Raw genomic sequence first — 19,579 nt, forward strand, 5'->3', positions numbered from 1 at the left:
ATGACGGCGTACTGTAGCGTATCATTCAGTTTCAATTTCTGTTTTTCTTAAGAAAAATAAATGCATAAATAAAATGTGCTTATTGTAGAATGGTTTCACTTATGTTCTCAAATGTTTGGATCAAAATAGAATATAGTTCAGAAAAAATTGTGTGTCTTATGTTTTCTGCTTGGGTAGAAAACAAAATATATTTTGTCTCGAAATTGTTAGCAATTGTTAAGTTCAAAATCAATCAAAAGTGTTTTTGTTTAACATAATTAACTGTGCATCATAATATAATATATATTTTTTCTTCATTAGGGAAGCCGACTGAAGTATCATGTGAAATGTATATTCGAAGTTTCGGATCAATAAACCCTTCAACAATGGTAAACTATTTAAGATCTTTAATTTTACTCAAGTGTTTTAAAAATCCAAAAAGTTGAGTTTTTCTGCGAAAGATGTGTCCCAAATTTTTGAAAGGCTTGAAATACATTATATTTTTTTAAAAAAAACTATTTAAAATACATCATATCTTTAAATCAAATTTTCTTTCTTTAACTCTATCCTTCTACTATTTTATGCAAATAAAATCAATCCTAGTACTCATCTTGATTTTCGCTATTTTTTGTTCGATTTTCAAATAGTATTGTTTAACAAAAAGTCTGAATCATATTTGCAAGCATATTTTATTATATTTTCTAAATAAAAATATTAGCGTTCTAAATATTTTATAATTTTTTGCATACAAAAAATGAAGAAATTATAGAATTGTTTATAGAATTTAAGCAAATTTCGTACTAAAAACATTTGAGAAAAAAAATCATTAACTAAAAGAACGCATTCTTGGAAAAACTTCCATTTTTCGTTCATTTCAAATAAAAATTTAAAAGTATTTTAATAAATAAATATTTTAATTTATAAATATTTAATGTAAACCTTATTTTAGTAACATCTCTCAAACAAAAACAATCCCATTTGCATGCTTGAATAAAGTTAGATTCTTCTTCCATCTCATTTTGCATTATTAATTAAATTGTCAATTTAATTTAATTTGCATGTTTGTTTTTAAAGGTATATTTAAAGCAGGAAAACTTTTTTCACCAAACTGATAATCGAACAATATTTCAGCTACCAAAGCTGCAATATTTAGCTTTAGTTAAGATAGTTGTGTTAATGGTTTAATATTTTTTTAATTATTAATACAACTTAATATTCATTTGAATAGGTATTAAAGCTTTTATGATAAATTTATTTTTTGTACTGATTTGTACCTTGATTTGATCTGGAAATTTTTACTATGTAATGGTTACTTATTTTAATTGTTTTTCATGATGTTTTAATGGTAGAGCGTTATTTATTTACATTATTATATGTTATGGTTTTTTCAACAGGTAATTTATGGCGTGTAATGTATAGAATTTCCATTAAAAATTCAAAAAAGCAGTGATAATCAACCTTAGAGAAATTAATTAATTTCGCAACTGAAAAGCATAAAAAATTCATGATTTTTTTCGATAAAATGACGAGAAACAAAACTTTCGGGCTTTAAGTAGACATACACGAACATGTATAACGATTTAACTTTACAGAAATCTACTCGTTCAATAATCTCTCTCTCGTTTCTCATCACGCTTCGAAAATTATCGGGAAAAGTATTGAGAAACACATTTTTTCAACTATTTGCTTGGACAGATATATGAATATAAAATTACTTGCTTTTCTTCATTTATAACTAAATTGTTGAAAAAAGTTTTTTAGAGTCTTCTGAAAATCGACTTTATGATTTCAAAAAAGACATGTATATAATTTCCTATGACTTGTTTCATAAATTCTAAACTTTATTTACCTTGAAGCTAATTTAATATGTGTAATGTATTTTCTTCTTGAAGGCAACTACATTTTAAAAAAGCTACTTATATGATAGTTAAAAGAAGTATTGTCTTATATGAATGATTTAGAAAAAAAAACAATTGTAATTTATGATAATATTTATATGCATTAAAATATTTTATCCTTGAATATCGATAGTATTCATCTTGGTTCTCAAAAATTTCAAACAGAACATAAAAAATAAGGTTATTTACCGAAAATTGAAAAATTAAATTTTTGATAAGGAAACTTTTTAACTATTACTGGACACAGGTGGTCATGCCCAGAATTTTATTAGCTTTTATTAGTTTTTTACATCGGGAAAAAAATTTTATAGATAGATTTTCCATCGAATTTTTATAGATTTTTCTTTCCTTTTTCATCAAATTTTTATAAATTGCAATATCAAGAGAAGTATGGATTACAGCTCTTTTATTCAGCTTTTAAAACTGACTAAAAATACATGAAATCATTTGTGTTGAGGTATCTAATATTAAATATGTAGTATCTTGATATATATCTTAAATAATATCAATAACAGTAATCATTAGAAAAACAAATCAGCAAAATAATACATAATACAGACTAATCGTGCAAAAATTAAAGTTGTTTTATCAGAAACGAAAATTCCTTAATGGAATAGGCTAATTATTGCAAAGAGTGTAAGAAATGGGTCATTGATTACGTGTTCAAAGAATATTCTCGTTATTTCAACTCCCTTAATTACAACCATCGTAGTTTTATCGATTTTATGAGCAAAAAATATTTTGCAAAGAAACTTAGAAGCAACAATAAAATCACATTCCGTTTCAAAAAAAAATTTTTTTTTAATGTTATGAAAATTTCTTTTAAATCTGAGAGAAAAATTTAAGAACGTTTAGATTTTCATTTCGCTTTACCATTCATTTTCACATTCTTACATATTGTCGTTAAGTAGATAAAGGGAGACAGAAAATCTGGTAAAGTTACTATATTGCATGGCTATGACATTTATGGTAAAAAATATAATTTTGGTAACAAGAACCAAAATATACGGTATTTTAACTATTAATTTGGCAATTTATTCGTTCATACCATAACAGTTTACCTCAAATTCTGATTTTTAAAATTATATTTCTTATTACCACGCATTCAGTAAAAATTAAAAAGTCAATTTAACCAAATAAATGGTTTTTATGCCATTTTCTAAGATATTAAAATAAAATTACCGAGTTTTGTCTCTTATTTTTATTGCTTATTTTATGAAAATCATTATTATTAATGCGCTTCAGTAAAAATTCTAAAAACTTTTCGGTGTTCTCAAAGGTAACTTTTGCCATACTGTGGAAATTTTGACCGGGAAAATATATGAGCTTTATTTCGATTGCAATTTATTTAATCCAGAATACTGACAAAGCAAAAACATTTAAAAACTTTCAACTAACCAACTCCTTTTCAATGCAATTTTATTTTCAAAGGAATTTCAGATTGCTTTTGAGCTACCTTGAATGCCCTTAATTAGAAAATAATGTTTGGAAACATAACGGTAAATAAAACTTTGTAACGAAGGATTCTATAAACTAATTAACTTCAAAACAGACTCTGAACCAACAAAAAGTTTTCTTCCAACTGCTGATTAAAATTTGTACGTTTTAACTACCGTATTAAAAGAATCTTTTTCAAAATACGTTAAGAAAATAAAAACTTTTATTTCACTAAAGTTGTTTCTTACGTCGACGTGAACCGACGTTCAAGAGAATTCCAGTCAAATGTATTATACACATTCACAAAGTGACTTCCTAAACAGTCAGAACCACGATTCAAGTGTTTGGAAGAAACAGTAGCAAGAAAAACAAAAGATAAAACCTCTAATTCCGAGGATCAGACAGTAAATGGGAAAAGACTTTCTTCTAAAGTCCTTTAAAGCCGATTTTATAGAATCGGGTTTGAGTTCATAGTGATTTCAAAAAGTCTATCTCTTTCAAGACACTTAAAATCTTTTGACTTCATTTTAAGCTTAAAAGTGAAAGGTGTTTCTACTTTTATACTTTAAATAGACCAATAGAAATTAAATCAGAAAATTTATTATTAAGGAAAAATAAACGAAACTGTTACTAAACTTTAAAAATTAAAAAAAAAAACTTGTATGTCTGTTATTTTTTTATTTTAAAACACCGTCAAAAACATTTGCATTTTAAATACCAATTTTACGAAGTGTTTTAAATTGGTTGAAAAATAAGTGGTTTATTTTAATTAGGATCCTGCAATAAAAAAACATTTTTTGCTGTTATGTTTCTAACTATTGTCACTGTAAATCAGTAGAAAAGTCGTTTTAGATACTTAGATATATATTTTCATACATAATTATTTTGCGATCATTAACTGTAATAATGTACTATAATCAATAACTCATTTAATGTAATTCCCAAAATCCTCTTTTAGGTTATAATTCGCTTCGCGCACTATAGAGAATTCCGGATTAAATTACAGTATAAATTACCAGCATTTCGGGTTCATCATCCAATTGTAACCAATAAAACCAATTGTACCGTAAAATCCATTTTACGGTAAAATCTCATCGGTATATCGGAATATTTTTGTCTTAGCTTGTTCCTGTAAATATGGATTTCACAATAAAAGATATCGGAACCCTGAGTTTCAGTACTTTATACCGTAATTTTATCTGTAATATCTTAATGTTTAGCACCGCTTTTTTATTTTGTATAAACTTTGCATGAAATATGAAATACTCCTACTTCTGTATGAAATATGGAGTAAACTTTTAATTCATTTTTTTAGTACAGGTATCAAAACGTTATAAAAAATTTTAATGTTAGTTGTTATAATTGTTTATAGTGCTCAAGTAAAGAACTAATGCTTGAAAATTTCCCCATTAAGATTAAATTTGAAAAAAAAGTGAAAAATTAAGCAAAGATAAAGGTAGGAAAATTTTTTTTGCAAATATTTACATTAGGAGGTCTAAATTTTCAACTAGTCTTCTGTTTAGACCTTTGTGACCAACCGTCGATTCCAGATTTCAGAGTCAACCTACTGCTTCGAGCGTCTAATATCTAAATTCATCAAGAAATGTGTTTAGTAAAAAAGATCATTTTAATAATTGATGTAAATATATTTAAATTGTGGAGTAAATATAACAATGTTTAAGTATATTTTGTCTTATTTGTTAAATTAAGTCATTGTTAGCACTAAATTAAATCTTTGGTATAGCTCAAGCGGGTTCCTCAACCAGGAAAATCACCTCTTATAGCTCGCCGAAGGTGTAAAAATATGATCATTAACTTAAAAGTTACTTAAAAGAGCTTTTATAATTTCATTTTAGCTTTTCATTTATTTATTTTAAGCACTACACAATATCAAACTTTGCAAAGAAATTAACCTAAGAAGAGTCAGTAGAAATTACAATGTTTCTCCTTCAATCGAACAATAAATAAATTCTTTATTTTACTATCCAGAGGCCATTATTAAAACATTCTATCACAACGGACTTATTGATTATCAGTTTAACGTTATAGAGCTCTAAAAAGCCAAACCGATGTTTCTGTAACTCTCAACTGATAAAAGAAATAACACTTTTCTAAACAGTGTCTGAGGCTTTTGAAACCTTTAGGGAACGAATACTGTTAGTGACATTTGTTTATAAGAAATAAAAGTTGCAATCCTGTCATCGAGTCAAATTTTTCTTCCTTCGGGCAGTTTTCTGTATTTTTTGGTGGAAACATAAATTTTTCTTTTTTGCGTAAGAAAAATATGCGTCTTACATTACAATCAATATATCAGATTGTGTCATGTCATAGCTTTAAGCCAAATGAATTTAATAAAGGAAGTTCGACAAGATTAAAAGAAATAATTTTCGACGCTTTACACATCATAATAGAAAATTCGAGAAAGAGGAAAAACTAAGCTGCAAAGATTATCTACAGAAATATGCATCAAATTAGCAATAAATTTGCATTGCATTAGAAATATTGACAAAAATTAAAATTGGTTTTATTTAATTTAAAATGCTAAATCTTTCACTTTAAGGATAGTTTATTTGTAAAAGTATTCCTTCGTACGTCAAAACTTAAACTACAAATTGAACATCTTTGAAATGCTAAACTTCAATTCATGGTTTTCAGGGAATTTTGAAACATTTTTTGCAATATTTTATGCATAAACACAGTAAATTATTTTTTCCGGAAAGTAAATTGGAAAAAAAACCCTACTGAAAAGCAAAATTAAATCATTACACAAATTCTACAACTCCAAATTAAATTTCTTTAAATAACAATAATAACATTCGCTTCAATATTTATAAAAATAATATGTATACAGTTCAATATTAAAGAAGATTTTATTATTTCAAAATCTGCAGGATATTAAAACTAATTAACTCATTTTTCGCATGTGTGGGCATGTGAGTAAAGCTTAAACAGTTTTACTAATAATGATATTTAAATAGAAGTAAAAATAAAGATTTACGTAAACAAAGAAATTTGAAAATAACAAAATATTTATGTAAACAAATGCAATGAAACGAGTGCCAAAAAAGTATTTTCCGTGAGACTTGTCAACTTTCCCCTAACATATGTTTAGCAAATAAATAGTAATGAATTACTTAATTTTAATAATATAATCCTATAATGTAACGCCTAAAAAATTTTATAATTACAGCAATTTATTAAGGCTCACTAAGCAAACATGATTCGTAATAATATAACTCTGTTTGAATACATAATTATTGCTCAACTATTTGTATTATTAAGAACTGCTGCCTACTCGAAAAAAGGTATTTAAAACATGTTTCTACTTGTTGTGTATATGACCAAAAATAGAAACAGTAAGAATACAAAGCGTCAAAACAACTTATTTGCATATAATATATCCAAAATAGACATTTAAATCACGCAAACGCAATAAAGACAAAAACAAGAAGAGTCCAAAAACAAATTCTGTGTTTGTATCTCTTTTTTTTATTCATTTTATCTACCCCATAAGAATTGAACTATTTCCCAAATTATTATTGTATATATATNTAACAATGGTAACTAAAACTTTTGAAAAAGATATTACTTACTAAAAAACCTGAATTCTCCAAAATGATACAACACTAATGAACGCGTACAGATCCCATTTATTTTATTCCTAGTACAGTGCAATTTAGAAAATACAAACATCAAATAAATTTAAAACAAAAATGTGTATTTAAAATTAGATTGTTTTATTCAATCATGAATATAGTTAGCTAATGAAACATAAATAAATTTCTTTGACCATAAATAAAAATTTATTTTAGACTCGAAGTAGAGAATTATAATTTTTCAACAAATTCAAAGGCATATAATCATTCAGACGTACCTATTTAACTACCATCTCGAAATTTTTTTATTATCCTGAAGGTACCAAATTATCATTTTATTTTGTGATCAAATAATTATTAATACGAAAAAAACGAGCACTTATTTAAAAAATGCCTAGATTGCTAAGGTATATAATAATAGTATAAAGATACACCCTGTTTCAGTAGCAAAACTTTTTTTTATTATTTTTTGAAACTTTCACAAACCAGAATTTAATAAAATATAAAATGCTTTTTCCTATTAAAAATTTATTTTAAAATCTAAGTTGAAAAATTTCATGTTTAATAAAGAAAGTATGATATCTTCTTTCAAGTCTAATGTCTCCCTGATGGAGGCTGTTGCGAAGAAAATGAAATTTTTTAAAGAAGCAGGTGATGCAAATTACCTTCCTAACCCAATTAAAAATATAAATATACTTTTCAAACTACGTTATTTTGTTAAAAAAATCTATAATTGTTTATTTATCATCACATATTAAGTTTTACATACTTAAAGTGTAAGTATGTATCATTTTATAGCGTGCATGGAATAAATCATACGACACAAAATGATCATTATAAAATTTCTTAACGAAACGGGGAATCAAGGATGTTTTTCTAAATGACCCATTTCAATTTATTATTCTAAGTTTAAAAGCAAGAAATTTTTTTTATTAATATTAAAATGTTGAAGTTTCTCACATAAAAGACTACTTTTGGTAAAAATGTCAACTTTATTAAAGCATAAACTTTGATTTATGGTTTGTCTTAAACTTATTTATGCACCTTTTATTTCACTAAAAAAATTTGCAAGTATTTTAGAAACATTTTAAGCCTTCTTTTAACAAAATACTATTCTACAGCCTATAAAAATACAAGCTCAACTATAATGTTCATAATTGCATTTCAATATAAATTTTGCTCATTCTTTAATTACGTAGGAAATTATTTACTGAAATATTTCTTAGACTGAAGATTTTTGTACAATTTATTGGGTGGAATTTTTAAAAGAAATCTATTTTAGAAGTACTGATTCCACATCTGAATGTTAAAACAATTTTTGATACACTTATCAGCCCTCCATCAGAGATTATAAACTCAAATTTTAAAAAAAAAAATTTTTTTTTTGAAGATATATGTTCTAATAGTCGTTTTGGAATCAGGGAGTTTTAAATTGCATCAATTTTATGCGTATGCAATAATTATGTCCTAAAGCTGAATTTAAATATTTAAGCTCTTATTATTATATTAAGCACTTATAAGCTCTTAGTAGGAATGACGTAGCATGGCTCTATATGTAGCATGATTTGAACTAAGCAAATACTTCTTAAAATTTGATGCTAACTTTTTGATCTGAAGCAAGTTTCAAATTAATCCCTTGTTTCAAATAATTATAAAAAATTCTCAAGATGAACTCCATTATGTTACATATAAATATGCTCATACAGTGAGTAAACAATCCCTCCTAAAAATGTTGAATACTTATTTCCTTGAAACATACTGGTATTTTCTTGAAAAAAGCAGTGGCGCTCACTTTGAAATATGGAACAAGTTTCAAATGAATTACTCATTGTGAAAAAATATTTAAAAAAAATCACAAAATGTCCATTATTACATTAACCATATATATGCACTCAACGTGGCACAGTACAAATAATGGCATGGTCAAGTAAGCATCTAATGTTTAGAAAATACCCATAAATGTGAAGAAATAAATATCCAAAATTTTTAAGAAGCATTTTTAGACCAAAGTTGACATGTAAGTGCTACGTAAGTGCCACGTAAAATGCACACATATATAGTGGATAATGAGGATTATAACCAATGAGGGTATATTTTAAAACTTGTTTCAGAACACAAAGTAAGTGTCAATTTTTTATCAAAAATACCAATAGATGGGAAAAAATTACCAAAAATTTTAAAGATATATATGTGCTTAGTAAAACCCTGCTACGTTAAGTGCATTATTATAGTTAACATAATGAAGGATATATTCCGAATATTTTATAATTTTTTACAATGAGGAAAACATTTGAAACTTGATTAAAATTAAGAAGCGATCGTCAATTCTTTCAAAAATAGCCGTATATGTCAAAAATAGTTAACTAAAAATTTATTAGAAGCAATTTTTAGTACAAACAAGTATACGTGAAGAGCATGCATTTAAAAATGAAGGAGGACACTTTGAGAACTTTTTGTAACTTTCTCTAATTAGAAATTCATTTAAAACTTCTTTCAGATTGCAAAATAGTGTCAAATTTTTCAAAAAATAACCATATATGTGAAGAAATAAATACCCTAACCTTTTAAGAAGCATTTGCTTAGACCAAACCATGTTACGTCATCTCTACTAAGAGATTGTTAGCAGGGTTGAACTCTCATCCATACTGTGGAAGTTGGGTGTAGTGCTCATCCTATTGGAGAGAGGTCATCGATCCGAAGTGGGTGAAGAGCTTATCCCATAACACTATAATAAGAGAGATCATCAAGCCTTAGATGGTCGAGTGAGGTGCTCATTTTTTTCCCTACTAGCATAGTCTCTTTATGAAAAAATATTTATACAGGTCTGATTCTCGCCATTATGGTCTCAATATTTATTTTCTATAGGATTATGAAGTTGATTTGTACTTAAGGCAAAAATGGTATGATGAGAGACTAAAGAAACCTGAAATGTCCAGACCTTTGGATTTGAATGATCCTAAACTTGTTCAACGTATATGGAAACCAGAAGTATTTTTTGCCAATGCTAAACATGCTGAATTTCAATACGTGACAGTACCTAATGTCTTAGTTCGAATAGACCCTAGTGGATATTTGCTGTACATGCTCAGGTATTTCTATATCTTATTATTTAGATTAACTTCCGACACTGTCAGAATTTTCATTCTTAATTTATGTTAAAATAACCGGCAACATTTTATTAAACTGGTCCATCTAATTAACTGTAAAGCTTAAGGTAAAGAACATCGTTTATTTTAATGGTTTTGAAACCATTTGTAACTAGTATGGTTAAAAAATCATGAATGCAAAGCTATACGATTTTTTTTTACCATTTACAACAAAATTGTAAGAAAGAACTTTTAGAGAGTGCAGGTTACTGAAAACTCTTTATGAGTTGAAGGGAATGGAGGAAATTTTGTGATGTCAACTCTGAGACTTAAACCCCCGTTCTGTCGGTCATGGGATTAACAGATCAGTCCTCTTGGCTAAAATATGTACTCATATCTGCAACGAACTAAGTGGCTTCATGAGGTCGGACTAGTTCGTGCAATAAAATTCTAGTGGTTTAAATGTATTAGGTAAGAGCCGGAAATAAACTGCTTTTCTCATACTTAACAGTCTGAATACCATCTTATTTATAGTTATTTGACTGTTTTGTTTGAATATGGTAAAATAACAAATGAATAAGTTGATATTTGACCAATTTTTTAGAAATTTCGAACAGTGCAGTTTACCATATTTTTCGTTAAAATCTTTGCATATAAATTATTCTATTCAAACAATACAAGTTACAACTAAGTATTTGATACCTAATAGATTTTAATTCTTAGTAAAACACGAAATTTCTTATTCTTAGTATTCCGAAATATTTTTACTGTATTTCCACATCAACTAAAACACTACGAGTACAGCCATTTTCATTCAAACATGCGTGCATCTTTTTTATTCTATCATTCAAACAACATTGAAAATGTTTCATATTTCTTATAATTCAGTTGGAGGACCTTAACATACAAAAGAAAAGAAAAAGTTCAAAAACATGGTTTGAAATAAAAACTACAAAATTATATATTTTTTGTAAAGGCGTGAATTTTTTCAATCTTATATTTGCATTGTAACAGTTTTGCTTTGTAGGAATAATGATAAACCAGTCAATCTTATTCAGTCAATCAAAAGAAACAACAAATAAAATATTATGTTGTGTGGAATAATGGTAACAATGGTAACTAAAACTTTTGAAAAAGATATTACTTACTAAAAAACCATTTTAATGTAACCTAAAAAAAAAATTCCTTTACAAAAGAAGTTAATATATATGAAAGCGAATGGAATATAATTATAAAAAAAAGTTACTTTTTAAAGTGAAATCTGCTAGCAAATAGTTTATTTGAGAAAAATATGTCAAGAGGCTTTCAAAAGAGTAAGATTAATAACAGAAAACTTTGTCTTTTTTCTGTTAAATTTGCTCCTTCAACGACTGAAGCCACTGTATCTCATTTTATCACACCGAAATAGATTTTATCTTACAAGACTTTGGATGCATTGAAAGAACATTGTTTTCTAAAGTTAAGTTTTACAAGAAACCTCATAAAACTTAAATGATGTCCGCAAGTATATTTACTCTTAAATTTACTGTTAGCGAAAAAGACACGAGTAATTTGTTTTCCTTTTTTTATGGATGGTTCCGCGCAATATCTTTTTTTATGAATGAGAGCAGAAATGGCTAACTACTGCGATGTCATTTTCCACGCCTCCTGTAATATGATCATTACAGTTACAGTGAAGTATGATTTCAAAAATATAGTATGATTTATTGCAAAATAAAAAGTTAAATGTTTCGTGATATAAAGTTTAAAAAAAATTAAACTGAAAGCTTTTAAGAATGATAAATTTCTTTAAAACCCTTTCATTTTATAATATTCATTACGTATTGAAAAAAATTAAAGCTTTATATTATTACAGCGAGAACTACTTGTCTTATTAATACTTAAATTTTAAAGGATTTTGCTATGCAAAATGTGTAAACTAACGAGAATTTAATTACACTATTACACTTTTCATTCTAAAATTACGGTAAGATAAATGGCAGCAGTCGGCCCATCCAATTAAGCGCAAAGTTTACAGTAAATAAAATTTTTTACTTTCACAGTTTCAAAGCCTATTAAGCATGGTTAAAAACGCATAAATGCAAAACTATATAGTTTTTTTTAACAATTTGCAACCATCATTTGTTTCCTGAATGTAAAAAGAAAGTTTAATGGACATTGGAGCTAGTCTTTTCGATAATTAATGGACACTGATGTTAGGTTGCAATCGAGTTCTGTTTTATCAAATGAGTTTATCTGGTTGTTTTACCCATTATCAGAGATGAGAAATACTTGACATTTTTTGTGTTATGCAGCTTTATCATGCATTCATCTATGCGTGAATGAGAGTATCGTATTCTAATAGTCCAGGGTCACAAATTAGGGAGTGTAAGACACTGGAAACTCTTCATATGTTGGAGGAAACATTAACTTTGGGGCTCGAAGGCCTGTTCTACCGGTCATAAGACTGCAGATTCGCTCTCTCCGCTTTAATATGCACGCAGCTGCAAGGTATTAAATGACTTAATTAGGTAGGCCTAGTTACTGTGATAAAGTTCTGGTTGTTTAACTATACTTGGTGAAAGCATTTAATAAGCTGTTTTTCTCACAATTTTATCAATTTGAATACCATCTTAGTTATAGTTATTTGAATGTTTTGTTTTAATATATTAAAATAAGAGTAAAATAGATTGTTATATAACCATTTTTTTCCGAGAAATTTCTAACAGTGTACTATTGACTGACTTTACTATTCAACTCAACTGCTTAGTTCCTAGAAAAAAAATTAAATAATACAACTACAAGTGAAAAGACTTTCGGAGCATCAATTAAATAATAATACTGCTAATTTTCGCAGTATTTAGTTTTGGCTCTCCTTAATTAATAAAATTATCTTTTCAAAAGTAAGTGGTGCTTATATCCCTAAAACAAAAGGAGTCAGTGGACCTTAAAAATATTTTTTTTAATTTCTGTTACTAGAAATCTAAAGTTTTCGTGTTCATTATTTATTAAGATTTATTAATGCACAATGTTCCATTAAAAACAAATATTAAAAGTTGATGGTCTAAAATAATAACTTAAGGGCAATTCAATGTCAAAGACAATTAAAAAAATTACTTTTTACGAATATTTTTTGGATACAAGCATTAATAAAATCTTCTTTATGTATTCAAATTTTGTACAAAGTTGTTTCAACCATTATCATATACTTATAAATTGATTTCTCTCTCTCTCTAAAATAATACTTATTTGTATGATTCACGTGGGTACAAAGGATAGGAGTTGCCTTGATTACTTTAAATTGCATGTAATTATAAATGCTGGTCACGATACATTTTTATAGTGTTTTCTTTTTTTCATAAAACTTGATTCTAAAGTGATACATACGAAATGCTGCTTAAAGTTTTTTTTTAAAAAAATATGTCATAATAAAAATATAAAGATCGCTTTAAATTTCAATGCAACCATACACATAATGATCTTTTTAAGAATACTATATTTAAGAGTTCTTGAAAATAAAAATCATTTTGAAAAGAAAAGAAATCTTTTGTTTTTAATTACAAATTTCAAACATGTTTTGATTTTGTTACTTATCATCTTCTTAGGTTTAAAGTTTTGCATTTTTTAGGCTAAAATTAACATTTTCTTGTATGATGGACCTGTACCGATTTCCTTTGGATTCTCAAGTGTGTACTATCGAATTAGCTTCATGTAAGTTTGTTTTGTACATTTCTTTTTACTACTTTAAAAAATATCCCAAAAATTAAATTCTTAAAAAATTTTAAATAATTTTCTACCGACAATTAGTGGAAATATAAAAAAACTTTTATTAACAAGCGATAAGTAGAACTCAACCAAATCGGATTTCTATATTATAAACAAAACTTGGAAATAAAGAATTTTTTAACTAGCGAACAAATAATTTTATCTATTTTCTTACAACAAATTTCAAATAATCATCAATATAAACCTGAATTTTTATTCCTGATCTATCTACATTAAATTAAAATTGAAATGTAAGCTTAAAATATCATTATAACAACATTAATTATAATATAATTTTTTGCCTCTACATTTTCTTATTTTCTTTTCGTGTATCACCCATTTCATTGCTCATGTAATCATTGCTTGCGATAGATTTTCTTTTGATAGAATTTTATCAAACCGTGTCCATTATTTATTTCAAAAAAGCAGCACAGACATAAATAAAATAACGAATAATTCTATCAAAGTTGGGTAAATATCAATGCAAATAATATAATATTCAATAAACATACTTAACAATATTTTTGAAATTCTATTTTCTGGGATCATTAATTATTAATAGTAATACGTTATCAATTTTAACAGTTTTTAAACAAATTTATAATGGTAAAATGAAATGTCATTTTTCATATAACATGTCAAATATTCTATACATGCCAAAGAAATTGCTTGATTCTACTCTAGGTTCTAAAAACTAACTGTAATTTTCCTTCACCATCTGTTCCATTTTTTTTTTAAAAAAAACACTAGCGTTTTAAACATTACTGTCAACCATTTTGAGTTTTTAAAAAGTAATATTTCATATGGTCGTCTAATAACTAACAGGGTCTCTTGAACACCAGGGTATCAAATTTTAAAGTATAATGCAATATGATAAAATAATTACTTTTATCATATTGAATATTCTATAATATATTGCTATTGAATATTAAATTAAAAGAATGTAATTTTGCAAAAGTAAAATACAACAGCTACAGGAGGGTATTTGCAAAAAAATCAAATAAATAAAATTGTACAAGATAAATTGCATATAACTATAGCATAAAATAAAAAATTTTAAAGTATAAAAGCTATTAATATATTGGTAAACATTATTTTTCGGCTACAAGAAATTGCAGTAATACCGTTAAAAAGATGTGGAGACATTTAAATTTAAAAAATTTTTCTAATTTTGATATTTATAGTAAAAAAGAATATAAAGCTGTTATATCTCTTTAATGATTTAGTATACATGTGTTTCTGGATTGGAAGGATGCCAAAAGTTCCATTAATATCTTTATAAAATTTTATCTGTTATATTTTTTTATTCAATTTATTTTCCCAATGGTTATAATTTCATTTTGCGCTTGCAACTTTACATAATGTGACAAAAAATATTTCCTGAAACTGATATGCGAGCAAATCATATGACGGTTAAGTAGTTTATTTCTGGGACTGTTTTTTTTTTTTTTTTTTTTTTTTTTTTTTTTTTTTTTTNTTTTTTTTTTTTTTTTTGCATGGGAGATGAATTAAAATTAAAAAATCGTTAACCTTTATTTATGCATTTAGCCGAGCAATAATCTAATATATTGTCTCATTTGAATGCATATTGATATAAACAGGTGAATAAACACTGTAAATGACTGACTCAGTTTGAAAGTTAATATTAAAAATACTTTTTAAAAAATAAATTGCCCTTTTCTGCCCTACACTTTCCTTAGAATTTTTTTAGAAAATTATTTTACGTATACTGTGCTCAAATAAATCTAAATTTTGCCACCACGTGTGACTGAAACACTATGTAATAGCACTTCCATGATAGTTCCCCCTTGTAGCAAAAGTATGGCGTCATCTTGAAATAAAGTTTTAACACAATTGTAACTAATTCTCAGTTGAAATGGACAATTATGTAATACAGACGTAATGTTCATCGCCTGTAAAAGTATGAGACTTTCATTAATATACTTCCAAGTTCAAATTCAAATTTATTACTTTTATAATAGCAATCAGTAAAAGGTGCATTCTTCTTCAAATCATTCATTATTACGTTCAAATTGCTAAAAAAATATCATTTGTTTTATTTATACTTATATGTTGGTAACAGTAACGCGTAAAAGTCTCCTTCCATAAATTTTTCTTAAAATTTAAAATTGAATTAGTTTGCCCTTCAAATCAAGCATTGTGCTTCCAATAAACGGTTTTTATACTAATCTTTCTTAAGATTTAAGTTAAACATCGAGAAGTTGAAGAAAGATGTAAAAAACATATAGTCCATAGACTTTTGCGTTGCACTGTTAACTAAAGTTGGAAAAAAATAAAAACATAATTTTAATTCTTAATTATATCTAGCTTTTCACCAAATTAATAACTATTTAAATAAATTTTGAATTATCGATAAAATGAGCAAAATTCCATCAAATAACATGAAAGCAAATGTCAAGCTACTTTTAATATTTAAATCGAGTAAACAATTGACTGGATTAAACGTTAAGCAATTTTTTCCATCTACTAACTGAACTCCCAAGCTTTTGGGAATCAATTTATTGTGAAAAGTTTGTGAAAAAAGATTTTATTTAAAATATATTACCTTTTTAATAAGTTTAGGCTCTTTAGACAAGCTAAATTATTTTCACCGTATAAGTTTAATTCAAAATTTAAATTTAGTTTTTGACATGCCTAGTTGCTTCCGCAGAATGATACTACTCATCAGAAATTATTAACTAATTTTGTTTTCAGCTTTTTGAGGTGTTGAAATTAAAAAAGTATGTATTACATTATATTTTGACTGAAAACCTTTTTAAATAAACTGCTATATTTCAGCATGCATTTTGTAAAAATATATATTACACTAAAACTATTTAAATCAAGCTTTACAAACATTTTAACGATTATTAATTTTGGAATTATATTCTTACTAGATTGATTCTTAATTATCGGATTGCTTCTAGCTTTTGGTCATATTAGTTATCGAGCCTACGCTATCTCAAACACATAATCTAAAACATTTTGCAATTTTTATGACTTTTGCGCAAAGTCATGAAAAATGGCAAAAATATTTTTTGTTGGTGATTTTTTTCCAATAGAAGCAAAAAAATATACAGTAATTTTTATACTAATCAGATTTAACTTTCGAAAGTAAAATTATCTTTCCAAAATCTAAAAATTATATGGTTTGCTTTATTAGAAACAGCAGTTTAAAGAAGTCAGGGAAAATTGCAGCCTCAAATAAGTGAACATTTCCAATTTTTAAACAATCACTGGTTTTTACGACGCATTTTATTTGACTGAATGATTAAAACATAACTATCTAGGGGTAATTTTTATTTTCATGAGTTGAAAAAATAATTAAAAAGATTATATAAAAGCTATAAAATATTTTTATTCAAAAAAGATAATTTATACTTTTTTGAAGCAAGCAATTTAAAACTAAAAGCTTGCAGTAAAGTGTAATTTATAAAAATAAAGCGTGAGAAACAATCAATGATTTTTATATCACTTAATGCTATAACTAAATTCCTATATTTTTTTACTCAAACTAAATAGATAACAGAAGATTAAAACTAAATGTGAATTCTTACACACAAATATGATTCAAAAAAGATTAATTGCAAGACAATTCCATCTGCGCATTCATAACAATTTTCAATAATGAATTTGAAAAGTTCTTATCGTTTTGACTAAAAAATGCATCTATTTTGTTTAATGAGAGTCATTAACCCAATTATCCTTTCTGCATTTTATCTCTCTTAAACTCTTTTATAAGACAGAACTATAAAATGGCCAAAAGTATTGATTTAAGAAAGTTTCAAGTAATTATGAATGAAAAATTAAATAAACTTTCACGTTGATTGCTTTCTAATTTTCAAACAGATTAAGAATTGTTTTTAGTTTAATTATTGCTGTAGCTTTGTGGATCATTAATTGACTGTTTAAATTTTCTTAATATTCGAAAGTGTTTTAATAAGTTGTTTATTAGATAAAAATTAAAAGAAAAACTTCTAAATTTGACTAGATTTAAAAAATTCCCATATTGGTATAGCACGATTTGATTTCTTTGAGAAAACTCTTTTACATTGATTTAAACTCAATATTGATAATAAAATATGAATGACATTTTAATAATTTATTATTCAGAAATATTTTATCATGATTAAGGAATGCTGGCGCGATATATTGTCATTTTTGATGAACACAATATTTGACGAAACTGCTTTCACCCTCTTATATAATTCCAGTGAATTGTGGGAGTCAATGATGTTTCGAGGCCTAATTAGGTACTCATGTAAGATAAATATTGCTCTAATACTTAGCCTCTTTCGCAGCATACAACTTTTATGCGTATATGAAGCTGCATGTTTATAGCATGCAACTTTTATGTTACATATGTTTCAGTGATTCAATTGCATTCGATGAACCTTAAGGGAGTGAATATAGATTGCCTGTCTGAAAAGTAATGTTATTGATATGATTAAAAAGCGTGTATTCATTCGATGGGTGCGAAGCATTGAAAAGTCAAAAAAATCCGAGCATTAGTCCGGAATTTTTCTGAAATTTGTGCTGCTGGCTTTCCTGTATCAAAACCTTGGATGTTGCTACGTTATTCAATAGAAAAGTAGTGTATAGCAGTGATATTTCAATAAAAATTTGTCTAGAGACTCAACGCTTTGGAGATTTTAAATAAAATAATCCTGCGTCTCTAAATCTTTTCCAAAGACATCTCTAAGCATCGAAGGCAAATAGATTCCATCATTTTATCAGCTGAAAATATTTTCAACTACTTACTTTTCACAATAAATCTTAGAGGAGAAACTTTTTAGCAATAAAAACAAAATAAAACAAAACATATTTTGAAAACATGAACAAATTAGCTCAAAAACAATTGCAGTAACATTTTAGAGAGTTGAAAGAGAACTGCTTTGAAATGTAGCATCGGCGGAAAGCTGTTCACAGAATGCAGTATACGCTACTAGCAATTAACATTCCGACATTAAAAAGGCGGTATGTCACACGCTTGTAATTTTCTGAACGAATAAAACTTCGTGTGCTAAGCAAATGGTTAGATTTTCAGCACAGTCATACAAAGCAGGTGGCAGCAAAGATACCTAAAATTTGCATAAAAGCAGAGATTTGGCAGCAACTTCGTCATACTCAATTTGCATTTGAACGCTATTTTCGACAAGAAAAGAAGTCGTAATGTAGTATCGTGTAAAAAATAATTAAAAAGTGATAAATGAATAAAAAACGTTTAGCGCGTACCTGACTTTGAATGAAGAATGATTATTATCTACTCGGTTTGCAATTCATCATACAGCACTATAGCTAGCTTCATCCGAGAGCATTAACTGTGAACAGAATTTTAAATCAATGGGTTCAAAACGCTCATAGAACGAAATTTAAACACTCTCTGCTACTAACAGCCGAAATGGCAGAAATTGTATCCACATAACTACAGGAGATAGCACAATCATATTACTAACAATGATTTGAGAAGTAGAATCATTTGTAAGAAAACAAAATTTTGCTTGAACGATTTGACGATGCAGAAAAATGAATTTTCAACGTGGCAACCATGGCTTCAGTTACTCTTGTCACTGACCCCCGTACTCACCATTGACTCTGACCTAACGCGTAACTCCCAGTTCCAAAACCCCCGGTTTGGAAACTTTGACCGACAGTTCAAAAGCGAATCCACCATTATTTTTTGACCGTCGTTTTCTTAACTGCGGGTTACTTGACCTGCAGTTACAGGAGGTAGATTGCATCCCGGCCGTAGATTTATATCTGTATTAACAGCGTTTGTTTTCAATTTTCGCTGTTATTTTTTTTATTTTTAAATTTCTATTAAAAGAAGAAGAAAAAA

General features: G+C 26.9%; 1 protein-coding gene across 1 annotated transcript in view; it reads left to right on the forward strand.

The window, feature by feature from the left end:
• The window catches only part of LOC107456705 (glycine receptor subunit alphaZ1-like), a 149,813-nt gene that overhangs the window by 97,388 nt on the left and 32,846 nt on the right, over window positions 1-19,579 (forward strand). Inside the window, exons 3-5 of the mRNA XM_016074642.4 lie at window positions 301-368; window positions 9,776-9,999; window positions 13,604-13,686. Coding sequence (XP_015930128.1) covers window positions 301-368; window positions 9,776-9,999; window positions 13,604-13,686 — 375 coding nt within the window. The remainder of the gene's footprint in view (window positions 1-300; window positions 369-9,775; window positions 10,000-13,603; window positions 13,687-19,579) is intronic.

The sequence above is a fragment of the Parasteatoda tepidariorum genome, chromosome X1, assembly GCF_043381705.1.
Source record: "Parasteatoda tepidariorum isolate YZ-2023 chromosome X1, CAS_Ptep_4.0, whole genome shotgun sequence".
NCBI lineage: Eukaryota > Metazoa > Arthropoda > Arachnida > Araneae > Theridiidae > Parasteatoda > Parasteatoda tepidariorum.